Source organism: Ochotona princeps, chromosome 20 (assembly GCF_030435755.1).
Source record: "Ochotona princeps isolate mOchPri1 chromosome 20, mOchPri1.hap1, whole genome shotgun sequence".
In the NCBI taxonomy this organism is placed as follows: Eukaryota; Metazoa; Chordata; class Mammalia; order Lagomorpha; family Ochotonidae; genus Ochotona; species Ochotona princeps.
This window is the reverse complement of record NC_080851.1, coordinates 33079081-33100268: the sequence shown is the minus strand read 5'-3', so window position 1 is coordinate 33100268 and position 21188 is coordinate 33079081. Positions and strand designations below refer to the sequence as shown.

The 21188-nt window shown below is 41.2% G+C and overlaps 1 protein-coding gene and 1 pseudogene across 8 annotated transcripts in view; both read left to right on the top strand.

Annotated features, from left to right (window-relative positions):
• HDAC9 (histone deacetylase 9) overlaps positions 1-21188 on the top strand; it is an 834677-nt gene that overhangs the window by 648779 nt on the left and 164710 nt on the right. For all 8 annotated transcript variants that reach the window (XM_058677966.1, XM_058677969.1, XM_058677964.1 and 5 more), the window contains one exon: positions 15960-16067. In XM_058677966.1, coding sequence (XP_058533949.1) covers positions 15960-16067 — 108 coding nt within the window. The remainder of the gene's footprint in view (positions 1-15959; positions 16068-21188) is intronic.
• Positions 6996-7639, top strand: LOC101533487 (chromobox protein homolog 3-like; annotated as a pseudogene).

Sequence of the window (21188 nt, the reverse complement as noted above, 5' to 3'; positions counted from 1 at the left end):
ATCAGTCACAGTATTCATTCATCATATCCATGGCCTTGCTTGGAATCTGAAGGTCTTCCCTGAGCTGCTCTGTTTCTGTTTCATCTCACCATGACTAAAGAACCTAAGGTGTGTGCATTATAACCTACAAGTAGTCCCAAGGGAGTGAACTGTCATTCATGTCTCCCTCTTGGTGTTGAACAAAGGAGAGAAAGCATGCGAATTCACCCACCCATTGTCATCATAAATCCATCCCAGCTCCATTTCAAGGGTCTCAGCGTTTCAGCAGAACATCCAACGTGAAATGAATAAATACGTTCAAGTTGCTGGCATGTTGCAGCGCACCGGGGAGTGAGACTGCCGTTGCTACAGACTGCAGAGATGAATGAATAATGCACTTGAGAACATCAACGTGAAGATGCTCAGGCCAGAATTATGACTCAGAGTATTATCATGCAGCAAGAAAAAATGAACTATCACCCCACATTATAGAGGGCCTTTGAGAAGTTTTGATGCCGCTGATACTGAAGTAACCATGGACCTAAACCTTGAATAGTGTCATAGTTTTAGAGGGTAGTGTCCTTCCATCTAATGCCAGCCTGAGAAACCAGCAATTATTTGGCTCTATTAATTATTAGCTTCTCAAGTTCTCCATCTCTTCAACTCTGATTAGAACTAAATACATCTTCATCTTTACAATATTATGGAGATACACTGTAGTGATATAGGGTATAAATTGTGGAAACGGCTACTGATATGTAACTCTACAAGTTAGCCCTGAGTAGCCTGTGTTCTCTAGAGAGTATGCCACAGACTGCATGATCTCTAACTCCTTGCAACCTTGAGTTCTTAATCGATCTGTCTACTCAATATCTGGTCTACCATCTGAGTTACAACAGGATCAAAGTCATGCCAGGTGGGCTGATATGGTGAGTGCATGTTTCAGGATTGAATCATTTGGGCACGAAATCACGGTTTAGGGATTCCAAACGCTGGATTATTCAAATCTTCACATTTCAGTACTTCCAAAATGTTCTTCCAGCTCTGAAGTGCCGGGTCCAGTGCAAGAGACCTGAGTGGGACCTTGCATTCTCTATTTCTCATAAGAACTCAGATGATGTCGAGGTTGCATTTCCATGCTCTGCACTTGAGAGCCAAGATTCTGTGAGACCACAATAGGGCCAATCAGTTAATGGAGCTTTGGGTCTTTGCCTAAGCAGTAAAGTGATAAATGAAATGTGATTGATCACCCTCTCTGGAGATGAAACATGGCATAGCTGGGTAGTAATACTTTATCCAAATCTGAAACAGCTTCTTAAAAACTGTATTTTTTGAAACATCAGATAGCCAGCTCTGATTAGCTTGTCAATGGGAATCTGATTGACCAAATCTTAGGCAGGCTGTCTTTCTGTGGTTAAAAAACATATTACTGAGCAGGGAAGTTTCTAGGGAAGGCTTGGAGGATCCATGACCACAGCAAAGGCCGCAGTTGGTAGTGAAGAATGATCACTGCAGGGTGATATACAAAGGAGGCCAAGAAGGCTGGGTAGAGCTGAAGATCTGAGCATAACAATAACCAAAGAAATTGGATAGGCACTGACTCCTACTGTAGGACCCAGATGGGGAAGGGATTCTGGTACTGTACTTTACATGTTCGCAGCCCTAGAGTATACTAGAGAGAGACTAGAGAGAGAGAGAGAGAGAGAGAGACAGAGACAGAGAGAGACAGAGAGAGACACAGAGAGAGAGAGTTCATGTGTATTTGCAAGGTAGAGGGACAGATCCTCAGAAAGCTCCCATCCACTGACTCACGTCATAATTGCCCACCAATGCTGTGATGGCACCAAGCTCAGGCCAGGATCCAGAAACTCCAGGTTTCTTGGCAGTAGCACAATTTCTTGAATCATCACTGTTGCTCTGTAGGGTATGAATAGAGACTAGAGTCTGGGGTGGAACCAGGCAATGACCGTAGATACTCCAGGAGGAGGCCTGGGCATTGCAACTGGCATCGTAACTTCTACGATAAATCCCTGAGCCCTCTTATCCATATTTATTAAACATCTGTTATTTGTCTAACCCTGAAGGCAGAGTGATAAAAACATCCAAATCCCTGCACTTCTGGTACTTACATTAGTTCTCATGGTATGCCTTTGGGAAGAGAGCTATATAACCAACAATACGGATGATCTTTTTAAAAATCCAAACTAGTCTGCCTAGGGATGCCATGACAAAATACCAAGTATGAACTGGATTAAACAACAGAAATTCACTTTCTCCTAGTCTTGGAGACTAGAAGTTCAAGAGCAAGGTATTAGAAGATTTGGTTTCTCCAAAAATTATTTTCCTAGATTTCTAAATGGCCGTCTTATGAGGTCACATAATTATTTCTTTATGCATGTTCAGCCCTAGTAGCTCTGTCTTGTCTTGTAAGAAACATAGGCAGTATTAGGACCCACCCTTATGATTTCATTTATTCGTAATGAATACTTCAAAGGCCCTAGCTCTAAAAAGAGTCCCAGTGAGGGTTAAGACTTCCACATAGGATTTTGGGACAGAAATCCAAAATCTTTACCCACTATTTAATTCTGATCAAGTCACTGAACTTCTTTGCAGTTCCTTCTGTTCTAAAAAGTGACTAGTAACACCATTACTAGTCTAGCGGGAAGAATACAGTAAGTAAGATCTGTGAGATGCTTAATGGCATCCAGTATCTAGTAGGGTTTCCAACCTCATTCCTCACATTTTTCTTTATATGCTGAACAATGGTAATTATCTTTTGCCTTTTGTGAGTAACAAATTTGGCTGTGTTACCAATAAATAGCATTTTTCTGTCTCCTAAGTTCACTGCTCCCACCGCTTTAATGATCATGACCAGAAGTTTAATATGTACTGCACATTTTAGTTTTAAGATTAGAGGATTTAGAATAGCACAATTTTGAACTTCCTAGATTTCTTATAAATGAGACTAAGTAGATATTCTATTGAGTATAACATGGAAATCAGAAAGTTGGCTTGAAATTTCCATTTTACATATGTAAAATAGTATAATCTACTGAAACAAAACTAAAATGTCTTAAAAATTAAATGAAGCCACAGTATTGATTTTAATTATTTTAGATCATTTTAAGTTATCAAGTCAAGATGCTGTCTGATGTTTCTTTTTAAAAAAATCATTTTAAATGATAGAATGCAAAGTTTAAAAGGTTATTTGCCTTCTTTCACAGTTTAGCTTTTACACAGCATGTCTCAAATGGCACAAGAGCTGTAGTATGATAGAAAATCTGTTTATTGAGTCTGATGGTTTCTAGGATCAGTAGGTTTCTAAGGTCATTTGATCATTATTTAAGCTTAAACTCAATTATTCAGATATTCCTTGCGTTTCCAGCAGCAGCTTAGGGTAGCAGCACCAGCTAACTAAACTGTGTAGGATTGGATGGGGCACATTTACTTTCCCAACATTTACGGTGAAATGTTCAAGGCATTTGAGGAAGAATCTTGTAGCATATTCACCGTGCACAATGCATATGAAACACGTTTTGTTACTGGGCATGTTAGTTTTATATTGAACTCTGGGAATGTTTCCGAAAGGGATCAACAAGCTGCTTTTAGATTCTACAAAGGAGACTGCCTAAATTCCTTTTCTTTTAAGTCATTCCCTTTCCATTTGAAATACCTCCACAACCTCTTGCAGGACAGGTAGCTTAATCTCTCTCATGTGCGGCTTCTCGGAGTATTAGCTTTGTTTCCAGTGCCAGTGATTGAACTATGCTGGATGTGCTTGGAAAAGCCTGCAAAGGCCGGCATTCATTCAGGAAACTCCAGTTGAACTAGATCCATATGTCGCTCAAAAAAAGGGTAGTTTTCTGATTGGAGGTCGTTTCTGACTCCTAGCATTATCACAGATGATTTTTGTTCTTTGATGTGCTACTAAATAAAAAGTAATGCTAAGTACTAAAACTTAGGGTTTTTTTTTTCTCTGTTACTGTTATTTGAGAATTTACTATTTCTAGCATTGCACTGCACTTAAGCACTTTACACAAATGGAAAAATTTAATGCTAACATGGGAGGGTGGTATTATCTCCATTTTCTTAAGGTTTGGGTCGATTAATGAACTATTCTATGTTTCACTAGTTTACAAATAGAAGTACAAGTTTTCAAGGTCTCTAATGCTCCAGTCAGCAAGATAAATAAGTAATTAACCTTCTCATCACCAAATGTCCTTGGCAATGATACCACCCAAAAGAATGGGAAAAGGTAGAGGAAAATTTTCTCCAAAAATTCTTTCTAATATCTATTAGCATGCACTTTAGAAGCCCAATGATGTCTCCAAAACCTGAAGTTATGGAAGTTTGAATGTGAAAACTATTGGTGAATTCCTAGAAGGGTTATCAGCAGATAACTTGGTGGACTCCAAGAAAAAGTTATCAGAACACATTACATTGATAAGACCAGCACATTTCCAATCTCATTTCCAGATGCACCTTTTTTTTTAACCTCTTTTATTCAAAGTTCTTTATACTTTTTGGAAAGGAAATCTTTCTCTATGAAATCAATGCTTTTCCACTTATCATGTGCTAAAGGACAAACTTCTGCCTGCTATTATTTCATGTCACAGAGCCATGATTTAAAAATACAAATCATAAAAATCAGATACAAGTGACTTTCAAGATAAAAACGCCAGTTAATTTTCACTGGCTTTCACCACTCCATGTTCTAACACTGTCTTTAGGCATGGTCTGGAATCCTCTATACACACACTTCCCTGTGTTGGAGTGGTTGCCGTCCTCAGACACCCTGCCCTGAGAAGTCTCAGGTTAAACATCAATGCATGCCATAAAGGAAGCAGCCCAACTACTTCCTCTGAGAGGCTTTGGCTTTTGCTGCCTTCAAGTTTTTAAACTTTGTGTAAAAATAAATCACCCAGGACAGCAGAAGTCATGAGCTGGCAGACCAGGCACTATATTTATTTTTTTTTAAAACCATGACTAGGGATATTTTTCAGATGAATTCTTGTCAGTAGTTATAGTTGTAAAATTGCACCTAAGAATCCAATATCTAGCACTGCCAGCGAAATTTCATGCCATCATTCCCTTACGACAAAATGGGTTAGAACTCTGTAACTTTTACTCTTTTAGACAAAAACGCAGGCACTCCCAGTGAGCCACAGTCCCACCCAGGATACTCCTCCCCCACTAACAGGACAAGACATGAGTCTGAACTCAGCACTCATCTGAACGTGTTGGCTGCAACTTTCGTCCATCTTCATGACGTCTACATACAATCATCCCCAGACTCGTTTTCTCCTTTTGCCTTGTCCTTGACTGTGGACTCCAGTTGACTCCAGTAGGCTGATGTTGACCAACCAATCTCTTTCACACAATGAAAAGTTATGAAATTCCAATGAACATATAAGTTCTTCTTGCTCCAGATATCAGGAAATATTATAGGGGGAATGTTATTTTTGTAATTGTTCTCTGGAAAGTCTAAAATACTTGACTATGTATAACACCTATGTATTTATGTCTAATTAACTTACTTAATTGTTTTGTGCAGCTCCAATAACTTTTTTGTATTCTGATGATTACTTTCATGTGATCAATCTCAGAGTGACCAAGAAAAGAATAAAGAAAAATGAAAGGCAGTAGGTGATTGCTCAGCAAAGGCTTACAGAAATACAGAGACCACTGAATCAAGGGGAAACTCAGGAAGCAGGTTCACAATTAAAAAAACCCTAAATTGATCTTGAGTTTTACCATTTTAATTGGTGTTCATAACTCACCGCTGGGTGGCAGCTCTGTGAGTTTTTATACTCAACTCTCAGAAGCTGAAGATGCGCATCAGAGGAAGCAACCAATGAGAAGGAAGGGTATATCCATTAGCCTTTTTTTACTATAATGAAATTCTGGAGAAAACTAGCAACGAAAAAGGTTTATTTTGGCTTAGGGTTGTGGGAGTTTTTAGCCCTCAATTGTGTCTCCTTGGCTTGTCATCCAGTGGTAGAGTTGTTGGTGGCAGAGCTCCAAGGTCATGCAGAGCATCACACAACAAGAGGACCTGTTTATAGCCTTGTCTCTATGGTTCCACCGTCATGACTCCATGTAGTCTAGGCACTTCCTAAATGCCTCATCTTTGAACACTGAAAGCAGTTTAAGCATCCATTGTCTTAGAACCATTAACTTAAGACTTGAGGTACCAAACATTTTGAAGAACATTCACCTTGGGCCCAGCGCGATAGCGTAGTGGTTAAAGTCCTCGCCTTGACCGTGCAGGGATCCCATATGGTTGCTGGTTCTAATCCCGGCGCTCCACTTCCCATCCAGCTCCATACTTGTGGCGTGGGAAGGCAGTTGAGGATGGCCCAAGGATTTGGGACCCTGCACCCGCTTGGGAGACCCAGAGGAGGTTCCAGGTTCGCGGCTTCGGATCGGCGCAGCACCGGCCGTTGCGCTCACTTGGGGAGTGAATCATCAGATGGAAGATCTTCCTCTCTCTCTCCTCCTCTCTGCACATCTGCCTTTCCAATAAAAATAAATAAATCTTCAAAAAAAAAAAAAAAGAGCATTCACCTTGCAAACGAGTATCCAAACCACAACTTTCAATATGGTGAGAATACTCAAAAAATATAAAAAAAGGTGAATAATATGTATTTTTGAACAGAATGAGTCATGGCTGATGAAAAGCATCTGTTTGTAGCTTGTCACAAGTGCAAGGACCAATTCAACATTGTCATGGACTACCGTTTCTCATGGGTCCCACTTTTGGTAGTTAGGAAATACCTGATTTTCTGTTTGTTTTGCTTTCATGCCCATGATTTTGTGATACAACTTGATCCTTTATTTCGTACTGATGTTACATAGATTATTGCTTTTTGAAATCACTGAAATGCCTTGTGGTAACCTTTCTTTAATCGATTTAGACACAATAAGGTGAGGCAACAATGAAAGAATCAGAGCTATGAAAAGCTTTTCCTGGCTCTGCCTTCAATCCGCATGAAACTTAAAAAACTTACGGAAGAATGATGCTTAAAAATAAATCTACAGTGGAGCAGAAAAACGCTTCCACCAAGGAAGAATCCAGTGACTGTCCTCACCCTCTTCTTCCCGCTCCGTCGCTCAGAACGTCAAGCCACACACGTAATAGCTCTTCAAGTATGCAATCAAAAAATGGCCTCCAACAAAGTATAGTGCAAAAAATGGGAAAGAAACAGAACTGAAGAGTAAAGCGGCCAAAGAGGCAGAGCCTGAAGAACTTGCGTTGGAGAAAGTGTGGTCCATGGGAAGACAGAATATTTCCCGAAGTAGGAGGGATTTACAGATACTGACAATACTTGGGAACTTGAGGAAAACTTAGATTGTCCAGAGTTGATTGAAGCATTTCTTAATTCTCAAAAAGCTGGCAAAGGAAAAAATGGTACAAAAAAAGAAAATCTTTACCTGGCAGTGACTCCGATGAGAGTAAATCAAAGGAGAAAAGAGATGCCCAGACAGCAGCTGATGCCAGACAGCAGTGCAGAACTGGCGCTCCCTTGAGGTGGAGATTCAGGGGAGGCTGACTCAGTGCCGGCCAAAGAAGCAAATGTGAAATGTCCTCAGATTGCGATTGCTTTTTTATGAACAGAGACTAACTCGGCCTTCTTGTCCAGAAGATGAAGCTCAGTAGGTGTCTGCATTGTCAAATATATATGTATACGTATACACATATGTATATATAAAATCTAAGTCTTGGTTTTTGATTTACTAGCATGAAGAAATAACCACATCTTAAGCAAAATAAAGTTTGATATGTTGGTTTGAAAGTAATTTTGAGAGAGTTGTGATTTTTCTTTCTTTCTTTTTTTTTTTTTTTTTTTTTTTTTTTGCATTAGTAGCACTGGTTACTTCTAACAAATTGGAAAAAAAAAAGCTTTCTGCCATTGCTTCCTTTATCTGCAAACAGTTGCTGCCTTGGAGAACAATTTTTCTAAACATTGTTCTCAGTGTCAGAACCTGATTCTCAGCTCATGCCCGAAGACCATTTTTTTAAAAAAAATTTCATCACAAAGTCAGATATACACAGAGGAGGAGAGACAGAGAGGAAGATCTTCCATCCGATGATTCACTCCCTAAGTGAGCCGCAACGGGCCGGTGCTGCGCCAATCGGAAGCTGGGAACCAGGAACCTCTTCCGGGTCTCCCACGCAGGTGCAGGGTCCCAATGCATTGGGCTGTCCTCGACTGCTTTCCCGGGCCACAAGCGGGGAGCTGGATGGGAAGTGGAGCTGCCGGGATTAGAACCGGCGCCGATATGGGATCCCGGGGTGTTCAAGGAGAGGACTTTAGGCGCTAGGCCACGCCACCAGGCCCCTGAAGACCATTTTGGGTGGTTGTGTGCGTATGTAACAGAATTTTATAACTGATTTTCTTTCTTTTTTAAATTTCATAAAAAGAAAAACCATTGAAAGACTCTGTTGTTGAAATGTCATCCTGAGCAACCTAAGACATAAATCCCTTCAAATTAAACTATGAAAATTGTCATGAAGCCAAAGCTGTTGGAATAATGTTGTAAGTCACTCGGACAGGTTAAATAGTTGAAGAGATGCCATATCAGAATCTGTCTCTAGATCGACAGTCGTAAGTACCATGGCTCATACGATCTTTATTGTTACTGATTAGTCTCCCCATTCAGGTGAGAAAGGCAGACCTCCTGCTGCCCTGTGAAAAATGAAGATAAATGAACTTTGGACAATTTCTTCTGGCAAGCCATTACTTTGAGAAAGTCAAAATCCATGTGCCATTATTGACTAAAATGAAATTCTAAGACTTGATTTAGAGATTGTCAATTTAGGATCTGCTATCACACTGGATAATTGGGTTATCACAATGTAAATCTCCGACCTGCATGCTTTGTGTTTGTCTGTCTCATTTCTTACGTGGAGGCCCAATCTGTGCTACTTGAGTTACTAATTCAACAGATGCCAGGAAAAAAAACAGTAACTGTTGTAATCAAAATGTTGTCCTACTGTATTGTTTCCTTTGTTGTAAATGCTGGTGACCAGGGCCCGGCGGCGTGGCCTAGCGCCTTAAGTCCTCGCCTTGACCGCCCTGGGATCCCATATCGGCGCCGGTTCTAATCCCGGCAGATCCACTTCCCATCCAGCTCCCTACTTGTGGTCTGGGAAAGCAGTCGAGGACGGCCCAATGCTTTGGGACCCTGCACCCATGTGGGAGACCTGGAAGAGGTTCCTGGTTCCCGGCATCGGATGGGCGCACACCGGCCCGTTGCGGCTCACTTAGGGAGTAAATCATCGGATGGAAGATCTTCCTCTCTCTCTCTCCTCCTCTGTGTATATCTGGCTTTCCAATAATAATAAAAATCTTTTAAAAAAAATGCTGGTGACCAGCCTTCAACAAATGGTTTTCTTTACAGTGGCTGACATTGTGGCATTAATGGGTTAAACAGACACCTGCAGTACACACATTCCATACAAGCCTCCCAGCCCATTGTACCCTGCACCCACAAGAATGATCTTGAATAAGCTCCTGGCTCATGGTTTTGGCTGGCACAGTTCCATGGTTGCAGCCATTTGGGGAATGAACCAATAGACGCAAGATCAGTCTCTCTCTATTTCTTTCCCTCTCTTGCTCTCTAATTCTGCTTTGCAAATAAATAGAAATAAATTATAATAATAAAAATCTGTTGCAGCATAATTCTGTTACATAGAATTATTGGAACAGAGTCAGGAAAAGGACAATTTTGATAAAAGTTAATCTAAATAAAAGCAAGAACTCACGTACAACTTTGGGAACGTAATGATGAGAGGACCGAGTGCTTTCCCCCTCGGCTGCCTTGGTCTCTTCCCTCTCACCAACTCTAACCCTCTTGGGTACATTCTCTCTTTGTCTTTCCTTCCTTATTTTGCTCTATTTTCCCTATCTAATTTAGTCAAAGAGTTGAGATGGTTTTCAAAGCAAACAACCTTAAGCAGGGTGATGGGTTTTCTCTCAAGTAGGTGTGGTGATGAGTTCCAAAGTGAAAATGCAGTGGGGGGCGGTGTGTGAGATTTATGTGCTGTGGTCACTGGGAGTTTTACTCAAACAGGACCACAAATTTGGCTTTGAAATTTCTGGCAACATCTTCAGGAAGGAAGTGGTGTTATTGGTATGTTTCTCACTATTTCAAGGGCAGAATTTCTCAACCTAGGCATAACTGACATTGGAAGCAAAGAGTTCTTTGGTCAGATCTGTCCCACATGACTCCCAAAATAGCAAAAATCACCTTTGTTAAGAATCACTGGTCTAAAATCATGATGAACAAACTACTACAGTTAGGGAAATCCCAACTATCATAGGTACAACTTGCAACATTTGATTTTTTTTAGTATCTTAACAATTTTAATAGAAGTTCAGTACCTTTAAAGAGAAGATATTCATGGAGATCTTAGTGGGAGATTCTCTATATTCTACTAGAATCATTACAGTCTAGTTTTTAAAAATAATTTTCTTATTTATGTTACCTACTGGATTTTGATTTTACTGGCATAAACACCAAGATGAAGTAAGAGTTAAGACTTTTCAGAATTCTCATGTCAGCACCTCCAATCAGTAGTCAAAGAGTTTCTCTGAATTTCCTACACAAAACTTAGAAATAATCATGTCTGTTTCTGTGATGTCCTTAAGAAATGTAGGAGTTTGTAGAAGTAGAGAACTTAGCACTGATGATGTTTGCATTGTTGAGAAGGATGCATACCAGTATGGCTCTGATTAGGGTGGGAAGGGTCGATGAATAAGGGGAAGTGGATGAGACCATTGTTTCCCATCTTCTTTTGCTTCTTTCTGTATCTGGAGAAGGAGGGAGAGAGGGGGAAAGCTGCCCCTAGCATTCTAACCAAATCATTCCCTGGGACTGGAGGACAGCAGCCGATATCATCCTAGGGTCGCTGATGTGGAGCATGCTCTGAAGGTTCTGCTTAAGTGGTTTTGATAGTTCTGAAATACAGTTGATTTTGTTGCTCCAAAGATGAGGCAATCCTTCCAAGGTTCTTTGACTGATATAGTCCACCTTAGAGTCTCCAGAAACCCAGGTATTTGTGATCAAAGCTTGGCTGAGCAAGTTGTCCAATTTGTTCTGCCCTCCATCCTCTGGTATGTGCTTAATGTCCTCTGTAGGCCCCAATGAACTGTCATATTACCCATATTCATCTGGTATGCCATCTACTGCACCATCTTAAGCACTGAGGAGTCCCAGTTCTGTCACATGCACTCCAATCAGTCCACAGATCCTACAATTCTCACCTTGGTTGGAGCTCTGAGTCCAGCAGTTGAGTTGGGAGTTCCCCAAAGAAACATCATCTGAGGTGACCTCAGACCTGATTCCTGGGTGTACTAACCAGTATGGGGTCTGGCTCAGTCTGTCACCCACATCAGCCTACACAAACAATGGTGGTTGTAATTGCTTGATCTGTTCTGTCTCCAGCTCTATCTCTTATGCAAACCAACAAGGCTTCATCCCAGCCCAACCCTGCCCACCACACACTCGGCCTTCAGTTGGAAAGACACCCAACAACCCACACCAGAGCTCCCCCCGCAAGTCCTGATTGCTGCACATGCCAGTATGTGAAGTGTTAGCACCTGGCTTCCACCAGCGTGGTGGTGGACTGAGGGTGCAGGCCTGCAGTGGAGTTGGGTGATGGTGATGGTAATGGCAGAGGCATTTAAGGACATGGGCTAGTGCTCAAGCAGGCAGAGCAAGCATAGGGATTTCTGCAAGTGCTTGATTCCTGGCTGAGGGCATGAAGGTGAGGGGGGAGGGACACCTAGGTTTCCTGGCTGGCATGGTATGTTGGTGGACTGGGCTTGGAGAACTGTGACCATGCTTGGATTTTGGGTGGGTGGAGGGATAGGGACCCAGGCCAATATGCCAGGAAGCTGGGTTCCTGATGGGCAGGCAGAGCTCCAGGACAGCAAGCCATCTCACTTCCCATCCACTTCCCAAGACTAGGATTGGGAAGATTGAGCTGGGGAACCCACGTGATTTCAGGTGCAGGGATTGTGTAGCGTTCAGTGAAGTGGGTGTGGGGATGTGTGTGAAGGAGGGCCACTGAATGCCTGGATCATAACAAGCATTCCATGATAGTAGGATGAAGATGGTTATTACTACTTTTATTTTTTTTTTTGAACAATAGAGAATTTTTGTAGAGTAAGGGAATGCATAGCGAAAGTGAAAAGCATGAATTAGTAGGTCTTAGTTTTTATCCCTTTCTTTGAAGGCTCCTAAACGGGCTTCTGCTGTGCAGTGGAGTGAGCGTAGCCTCCTTACATTCCACATCAGTGTTTACTTCAGTGCTGCTCCTTGCTGCTGTCTCTGCTTCTCTGTGAGATTGCAGCAGGTTCTTGCACATGTGGCTAGTAATTGGCAGGACTCAGGGTTGATGACTTGATGCATCCCTGTTACCTTTCTAGCCCTTTGCTCTTCCTACATTAATAGTTCTTCCATAGAGAATGCATCTTTCTAATTATTTCAGTAACTTTGGGATGTATCTAATAGGAATACTGCCATATACATCTGAACATAAAATGTTTGATCATCTCCTGTTTGATTTCTCTCTTCTCTCCCTCCCTTACACCTTTCTTTGCTTTTCCCACTTCTTCCTTTACTCTTGCCTTCCCTTCTGCGTAAGAACCCTGCTGGCCACTTGTAATGCAGGTTATTGGTCACCTGAGATCTTGACATTCCAACTCTTCTGGATTCCACAGTCACTGCATTCACTTCCTGTTTTATGGTGATAATTTTCAGATTGATAAAAAAGTGTTCATTTGCATTTAAAAACGTGTTTCTCTACTTATTCATTTAAGATACAGTAAGACCGGGCGGGGTAAACTGGAGGTTGAGACAGATTGACATACAGAGAGTGTGCTCCCATCCACTGATTTACTTTCCAAATGCCCAGGATAGCTGGGATTAGGCCAGAGAGAAGTCAAGAGCAATGAACTCAGTGACTGGCAAGGATCCAGCTATTTGAGCCAACATCCCAGTCTCTCAGGGTTGGCTTTAGCGGAAAGTGAGAGTCAGGAGCCAGACCTGGGAACCAAACCCAGGAACTGAAGTGTGGAATATGGCATCCTCAAGGGTCAAGCTCTCCTGACACTGACCCTAAATCACCCTAAACCGCTGTTCCACCCCACTGTCTAACCTAATATTTTCAAAAAGAATTCTCTTATTCATTCACTCGCCAAGTGGTTGCAGTGGCCAGGGCTGTGTCAGGCTGAAATCAGAAACATAAAATTCCATACAGGTCTTCCTCCTAGGTGACAGGATCCAGGAGTTTGGGCCATCTTCCATTGTTTTCTCAGGAACATTGCTAGGGATCTAGTTCCTGATTAGAGCAGAGAGGACTCAAACTGAAGTTCTGATACGTTCAGTTGTGCTGGAATTGCAAGATGTGGCTTAACATGCTGTGTCACAGTGCTGGCTTCAGATTTTGTTTGTTTAGAAGTAAATGAGGTAATGATGAATCCTACACATTGCTAAAGACAACTGGGGGAAAACTTGTTGAATATGGGTCAAAGCCTCAAGTATCTTTGAGAGAAATAACCTTATGTTTATTATAAAAAGAGCTCCTAAATAGGACTCACATACACACTCAATGAATATTAGCTGAATCAGAACAAAACTTTCTTGACCAGTAGATAATTATACATCAAGTACATGGCACAAAGTATTTCTGCAAGAATGCTTTGGGAAGAGGGACAAGCAGGTGGGTTTCAACAAAGATCTTTCTGTCTATCTAACGCACCTTGAGATGTCGTTCTTGGCTTCTGGGATATTTTTGTAATAAAATAGAGTGTTTTTAACTTTTGGAAGGAAATTTGTCACAGCTTTAAGACATGAAGAAGGAATTAAAGCATACAGTGTATTCCAATGTCAAAGAAAAAAGGGTTAGGAATTCTATGGTTTTGAATCATCAACTCAGTGTCTGGGGCTTCCATGATTTGTTCTATCTTTGTTTGCCTTCCTGATAATTTAGAATCTGATCAATGTTGAATTTTCCTTGGCACTAATAAATATGTAATAGTGAAAACTGATTAGAAACCACATGAGTTAATGAAAACATTGGCTTTTTTTACTTTTCAGTGTACAAGCTCAAATAACTACTTCTGTCGACTCACCAAAAAAAGAAAAAAACACAACAGTTTCAATGCACAGGTCATATGATTAGTTTTCAGGGCACACTTCAGTGCTTCCTCCTCTCTTCAGAAGATGTGTTTGTTGGCTAGGATGGTGTTTGCCCTGATACAAAAGCATGGGATCTGCAGAAGTGGTACAAAGGCAGCCTGGTGGGCTTCAAGGTCCTGTGAGGGTTCTATGAAGCGGTAGAAAGGCAGTAGAGGTCACGTAAGTGTTCTCTGACCAGCTGAATAGCCTGACGTTAGGCTCACTGACTTCTTAGCTCTTTCCTATGTGCTAAACATCACAGAATGGGTGTAATAGTAACCGAAACAGATGTAGCCACTTGATTGTCACTTACTGATCTCATATTTTAAAAAAATAGTCTATGGTTGTTATTTTTCACAGGTAAGGAAACCAAGGTTCAAAAAGAGTCCATGAAACTGTCCAGTGTCATTCAAGTTTTAGTGATTAAAGCTGAGGTTTCACCCCAGCAACAACCATGGTATTGTCTAGAGAATCTTAATTTGTGTGCATATATTGATTATTGCCATCTATTATTCATTATTAGTTATCATTATTCTTAATCATCTATTCATTGTTCTCGATAGCATATGAATTGGAGCTCAGATAATGGGACATGTATGCATTAGGATTATTTACTGTTTCTTGGGATTAGGCACTTGAATTTAATTTTTACTTTATAAAACATGCTTCCTCTGTGCAATATTCTTTCCTTTGATCCATTTGGAAAATTGTGACATTTATCCAATCGCAATCTTTTGATTTTATTTCCTTTTGATTGAAACAATGCATGTGTCCTAAGATGACAAGTTTCTGATATGGCCAGTTTTCATACGGCAAAATACTTAAATTGTGTACCGTAGATGATAATTATAACTCATCACTGTTGCATATTTTCTGTCTCATTATACCTATATACATGAATTCCAAATACTCCGCAGCAAAATATTTTTATTCCAATTTCCACATTTGGAACTACCCTGGTATATGTTCTCTTAATACACATGAATGCAAGAAGCTTTTTATAGAAAGAAGTCCAGCATATTGGTACACATTTTGTTTTGATAATAATGTCTGTAGTTCAGCACCAATCATATGCTTTACCAGCCCATCCAGATTTAATAATGCTGGCACCAGCTGCCAGACTGCAGTAGGTGTTAGAAATTCTAAGTTTGCACCTTGAAAGCCCAGGTACTCTCTACACTTTGCTGTTGCTCACCGTGTGTGGAGACCACACACTCCTTTCATTCCATCGGAGAGGCCGCCCTGCCGCTGCTTCAACTCCCCACTCCCCGCTACTGCTACCTGCCCCATAATTGTCTTTGGCTCCCTGGAAGCCTGCAGTCAGAAAAGTATTTGCATTCTCCCCTCTTCACTCCCCCACCCCCAGCAATTGCAAATCCAACTTTTATGTATAACTAAGTGCTCTTGGTTTTTACTCTAGCGACTACTGGGGCCTGGTTTCTAGCAGGCCTGTACCGGAGCCAGATCCAGTCTATGTAATGCTGTTTGTAATGAGAAATCTAAACAGGGAATGGCAGTGAGGCATGGCAGGAATGTGTTTCCATTGGAGGAGAAGCTGCAGAGAAAATGTATAAGCAAAGCCATGTCCAGAAGGCCTTTTCTGCTGGCCAAAACGGAAGACTGATGTTATTCTGCATAGGCGGTTCCCCTGCCAGCCCTTCCTCACAGATTTGCTTTCTCTCCCCGCTCTCCTCCCCCTGACACCCCTGCCCCTTCCGTCTTTCCCTCTCTCTTTCTCTCTGTCTCTCGCTCGTTCGCTTTCTTCTCCTCCCTGCCGACTGTTTGCTCAGGTGGACAGTGACACCGTTTGGAATGAACTTCACTCGTCCGGCGCGGCGCGCATGGCTGTTGGCTGTGTCATGGAGCTGGCTTCTAAAGTGGCCTCAGGAGAGCTGAAGGTGAGGTCTGGATTGCGTGAAGTGTGGGAAAGCCAGGGAAGAGGTCGAAACTGAGGTGTTGTTGGTTGGGAATTTCGGAGAGGGCGGGATGGTCATCTACGGAGAAGGAGGAGGGAAGAGAGCTGCTGGGTGCACGCGGAGGTGTGAGCATCACTCCTCTGCAGGTAGGGAGCGGCTCCCATGGTCTCCCTCCTCCCCAAGAATATCTTGCGGTCAGGGCTTGCTGTGTGTTTAAGACCATGGAAATGGAGAGACCAGCCATGGTTCAAGCTAAAAATACTCTTAGTATATACAGACCTGTCATGCCATGCTGGCATCTCCTTTGAAGTGATTTTAAAAATATGATGACTGAATAGAATATATAAGCTCTGAATACCACCCAGGGTGAAGGGAGTGGGTGGGGGAGAAAGGTAAATACCAGACGGGAAGCCTGGGAAGGAAGAAGGAAATTGTTGATTAGGAGGGTAATGATCCAAAGTATGTTTTTCCATGAAAGAGCTTCAAAAATGAGCGATGCTTTATTGTTCTTGTTGCTTTTTATGGTCTCTTCTTTTCTACGTCGCAAGAGAAGAACAATGTCCAGCCCCCAATCTTGCCTAGTCTAAACAATTTATAAAAGCCAGAGACCTGACAGACGTTGACATTTTATTTGGTATTTTAACAGTGCAATTTAAAGGTATGCCATGTGAGTCTTCAAGGCAGTTACCCCCAATAAAGGTTGTTGGTGCTAACACGCCTTTTAATGCACTGCTTCGCACACTTCATAATGCAATCTGGGTGGTGATGGATTTGGTATTTTTAGCAACTTGTGGGTCTAATGGGAAATACATTACCGACAATGTAGGCACTGTGAGTTGTGTTAATCTAAAATAAATCGGATTAGGGTTATTTTTCTTTAAAACTAATAAATTTTTATTCAATTACACCTGACTGTTCCACTGTGATTAAAGTGTAGGGAGGAATATGCCCCCTCATAGTGCATTATGTGTCATGGCAAGTTCGGTTCTGGCTTTTCATCTCTGAACCTACAGCAAAAAATTTTGACACGTTCACCATCAGGACCTTCATTGCTTGTTTGGGAGAGTGTGGAGGTCATTAGAATGGTGAATCGTCTTCTATTCTTACTTTTGATAAAGAACAATTTTTAAAAAATGGAAAGGAAGCAACCCCATGGAGAGATGTTGACTGTCTCTCAGTAGCATTTTGTGAATAATTCTTCCTGTTGCAGTAGCTTCCTTTGTAGTGTTGCAATGGACTGACATTCATAAAAGAATACTTTAGGGGCATGTGACACAGAAGGCTGCGCTGCTGTTTGGGCCACCTGCAGCCTGTATCCCAGTGTCTGATTCCACTTTTCATCAGGTTCCTGCTAATGCACACTCTGGAAAAGACCGGGTGTTGGCGTACACCCTTGGGACTTGCTACTCTTAGAGGAAGCAGGAATCCAGTTCCTGGTTCCTGCCTTTCTCTGGACTCCACTCTGGCTGCTGTGAGCGTCAGGGAAGTGAGCCAGTGGCTGAATGGGATTCTCTTTGACACACACACACTCTCCCTTCTCTATTGCTCATTCTGCCTTTCAAGTACATTTTTCTAAAATTAATAGATAATCAGTTTCAAAAAGACAGTATTTGGTGGTGGTGAGGTCTCTAACTTTCAGAAGAATTCAAGTGAAAGACATCATCCATGCCACACATGATAACTTTTAAGATGGTTCATATTGCTCCATAGAACGAAGAAAATGAACTATACAAGTTTTCACAAATCCTCATTGTTTTAAAGTCAGTGGAGTTACAATCCCTCATTCAGAAGATGCCCCCAGTAGCATGCTCATGCATGACTCATGCACATCCCAATCATCATCATCATCAGTCTCGCTGTGGGTAGAGTTGATAAACACGTACAAAGAGAGCTGAAGCAAAGCCTAATTCCATTTCCAGAAGCTGGCTATTTCAGGTAGCCAATCATGGGCAAAATGTCAACAAAATATGGCACAGCCATGAGGCCCCAGCTGTGCTAACATTGGCTGTTGATGCTGAGAGCAAGAATTCAGACACACGTTTCTCTCTTCCCGGTGAAGCAAGCAGCAGACAGAGTTAAAGAAGAATGGAGGGAAAAAAAAGGGCCAGGCAACCTAGCAACCAAGAGAACTTGGTCCAAAGACTGCTGCTCACATCCCGTGCTGTTAGTTACAACTCATGTCAGCTTCTCCGTGCCGCCGCACTTTCCTGTGCATCCTTATCTCAGTAAAACAGAATAGTAAAAGAAGTATTCTTGGGCCCTGGATCCAACTTCAGAACTGAGCTTTTTTCATTGTTACTGTTCCGTTCCTTCCCATCTTTCAGAACCAGGGACGCACATTACACTGCTCTATGGTAAAATCATCCATTTACACTCTTTAACAGCTCTAAATGTGTTTTAACCTGTATAAAAATTGAATGTTATTCAATGTACTCTTTTTCAGCTTTGGCTTATGTTCAAATTACCTGCGATTCATTCATAATCATCTCCTGTGTGCAACACTTTGTTTATTATGTCAGCTACTGGGCATTTTTGTTGTGTCCAAGACTTTGCTTCCTTGAGCTGTGCTGGATGAACCCTCTTGCTCATGTCTTCTCTCTCATTAGAGCAAAACGAAGACTTAAATAACCACTGTAAGTCAGCCACTTAACAAACTTCAGTTGAGGATTCCAGATGGGATTCCAGGTCATTTTTCCACAATGATATTAGCAAAAATATGAGCTTTAACTTCGAAACATTCTTTCTGCCATAAAAGACATGGCAAAATGGCAGTATTGTCAAAATAAATTTTTTTCAATATTCTGAAATTAACCAATGGCTTATAACAACTCAAGATCCGTGTTAAAAAGGGCAGCTGCCTGAGACTTCATAAGATCCGTGAGCTGTGTGCCCTTGCTAGCTCTGGGGAGTGGGAGGGTAGCCTTGAGCAGTAACAGCCTGTGCACTTCATGAGAGCCAGCACCTTGGCAGTCCGCAATGTGGGCATTGATGTATATTGGGACTATAATTTCTTTTTAAGACTCATTCCCAGAAAAATTGTTATTATTTGGCTGGCATGGCACTTCTAGGTAAAACCTGTGTTGTAAGGCTGTCTTTATGTAACCATATTCACACAATGTGGAGACCATTTTCCCCGAAGCTTTCATTGAAAAATAAAGGCAACCGATGAACTTCGCAGCTGCCTGAGATGGTGGGTCGCGGTGGAGGAAAGCAACAGGCTAAGGAAAAGCTTCAGAGAAGAAACTGAGTGTGGTGTGCATAAGAGCAAGGGAGAGACCCTCAGAGTCCTAAGACTCTAGAAGGCTGCAAACAGTGGGAATGTACAGACAGGGATGTTCACATGCTGGGGAAAGATGGGAGAAGGCCCTAATCCCTCACCTCAAGTTTGAGTTGATGTTCTGCTCCAATAAAAAGTAAAGGCAAAGGTGAAATATGAGCTGACTGACTATATGTCCAAATAGTCTCTAATGTAGACATAGGTCTTAACCAAAGCCAGGGAATGGAACACTGACGCACATGGAAACTTAGCAAATGCTGGGTCACGGTTGCTCTGCTGACTAGACCCCTAATAGAGTCCAATGTGAAAGAGAGAGAGAAAGAGAGACCTGTGCTACGCAGTATCCTCAAGCCATAAGAACTCCTAAATAAATAAATTCTGAAATGTATCAAATTACTTATAAGGGAATCTTGATTAGACTAACTCAACAGAAACTTTACAGTCTAGGAGTGAACTGGATGATATAATTAAAGCACTAGGAAACCTTGACAAAGAATATCCCACCAATGTTATCCTTCAGAAATGAAGGGGAAATAACGCACTCAAACAGAAACTTAGGGAATTCATTGCCACCAGACTGGCCTTATAAGAAAAGCCAAGGGACACCAAAAGACAGCCATCATGAAAACACAGAAAGTACAACATTCATAGTAATGCCAATCGATTAAAAATAAAGGAAATAACAGAGAGTTTCTTCTCTTCAAAACACTTCCTTTGGATTAAATCATTCAATGACTCGTAGATCATACGGCAGCATCATTTTCTTCAAGAAGGTTCTTGATTTTCATTTCTTCAGCTACACATTAGTCATTTAATAGCATGTTATTTAACTTCTTGGTGTTGTAAATTTCTTTTTTCTTCCTGTTGTTGATTTTGTTTTGTGGCTCTTCATTTAAGGTGATGTATAGTAGCTGTGTAATGGAGACTGTCATATCTAGTAACATGTCATTTAACTTCAGGCATTGTAACTTTCTATTTGTTGGTTTTGTATCATGACTTTTCATTTAAGGGGATGTACAGTAGTTGTGTAATGGAGACTGTCATATCTAGTAACATGTCATTTAACTTCATGGCATTGTAAATTTCCTCTTTTCTTTCTATTGTTGATTTTGAAACATGACTTTTCATTTAAGAGGATGTACAGTAGCTGTGAAATGGAGACTAACATTCAGATGTGAGGATGTAGTGTGGTATGCATTTCTGCCTCCAGACAAAAATGGACTTACAATGAAACTGTTTACTATATCTTGACAATAAGATTCTGGACTCTCTGCCATTGTCCAGGCCCGCAATGATGGACATATGACTGAGTATGAAGAACTATATGTTAGTAATGATATAGAGGAACTGGGGGGGGGGAGGGAACTGGGGAGGGGATAAGGGAATATGAAACTGTACTATAAAATAATAAGAATAATAATAAAATATATTAAAAAATAAAGGAAATAAACCTTATTACAGAAGTTGAAAACCACGAAGACTCATGAAAGAAAAAAAAAATAGAATGACAAACAAACAGCCAGGAAATACCTCACTAAATACAACTGTGTCTTGATTTACCAAATAATACCTTGAATGCTAATGTAATATTAACTACTACAAAAGTGAAAATATTTAGAATAGCTGAGTAAATAGGAACATAAGACCTAATGATATGCCGCCAACAGAAATTAACATTAACCCTGTAGAAATGCATAGAGCAAAAATGAAGGCCAGAAAAAGATATACTACACAAATAAAGAACCAGAAACAAACACTGGCTACATTTATATTAGATAAAATCTGTTATAAGTTAAACATGATGGAAAGGGACAAAAGCTACTGCA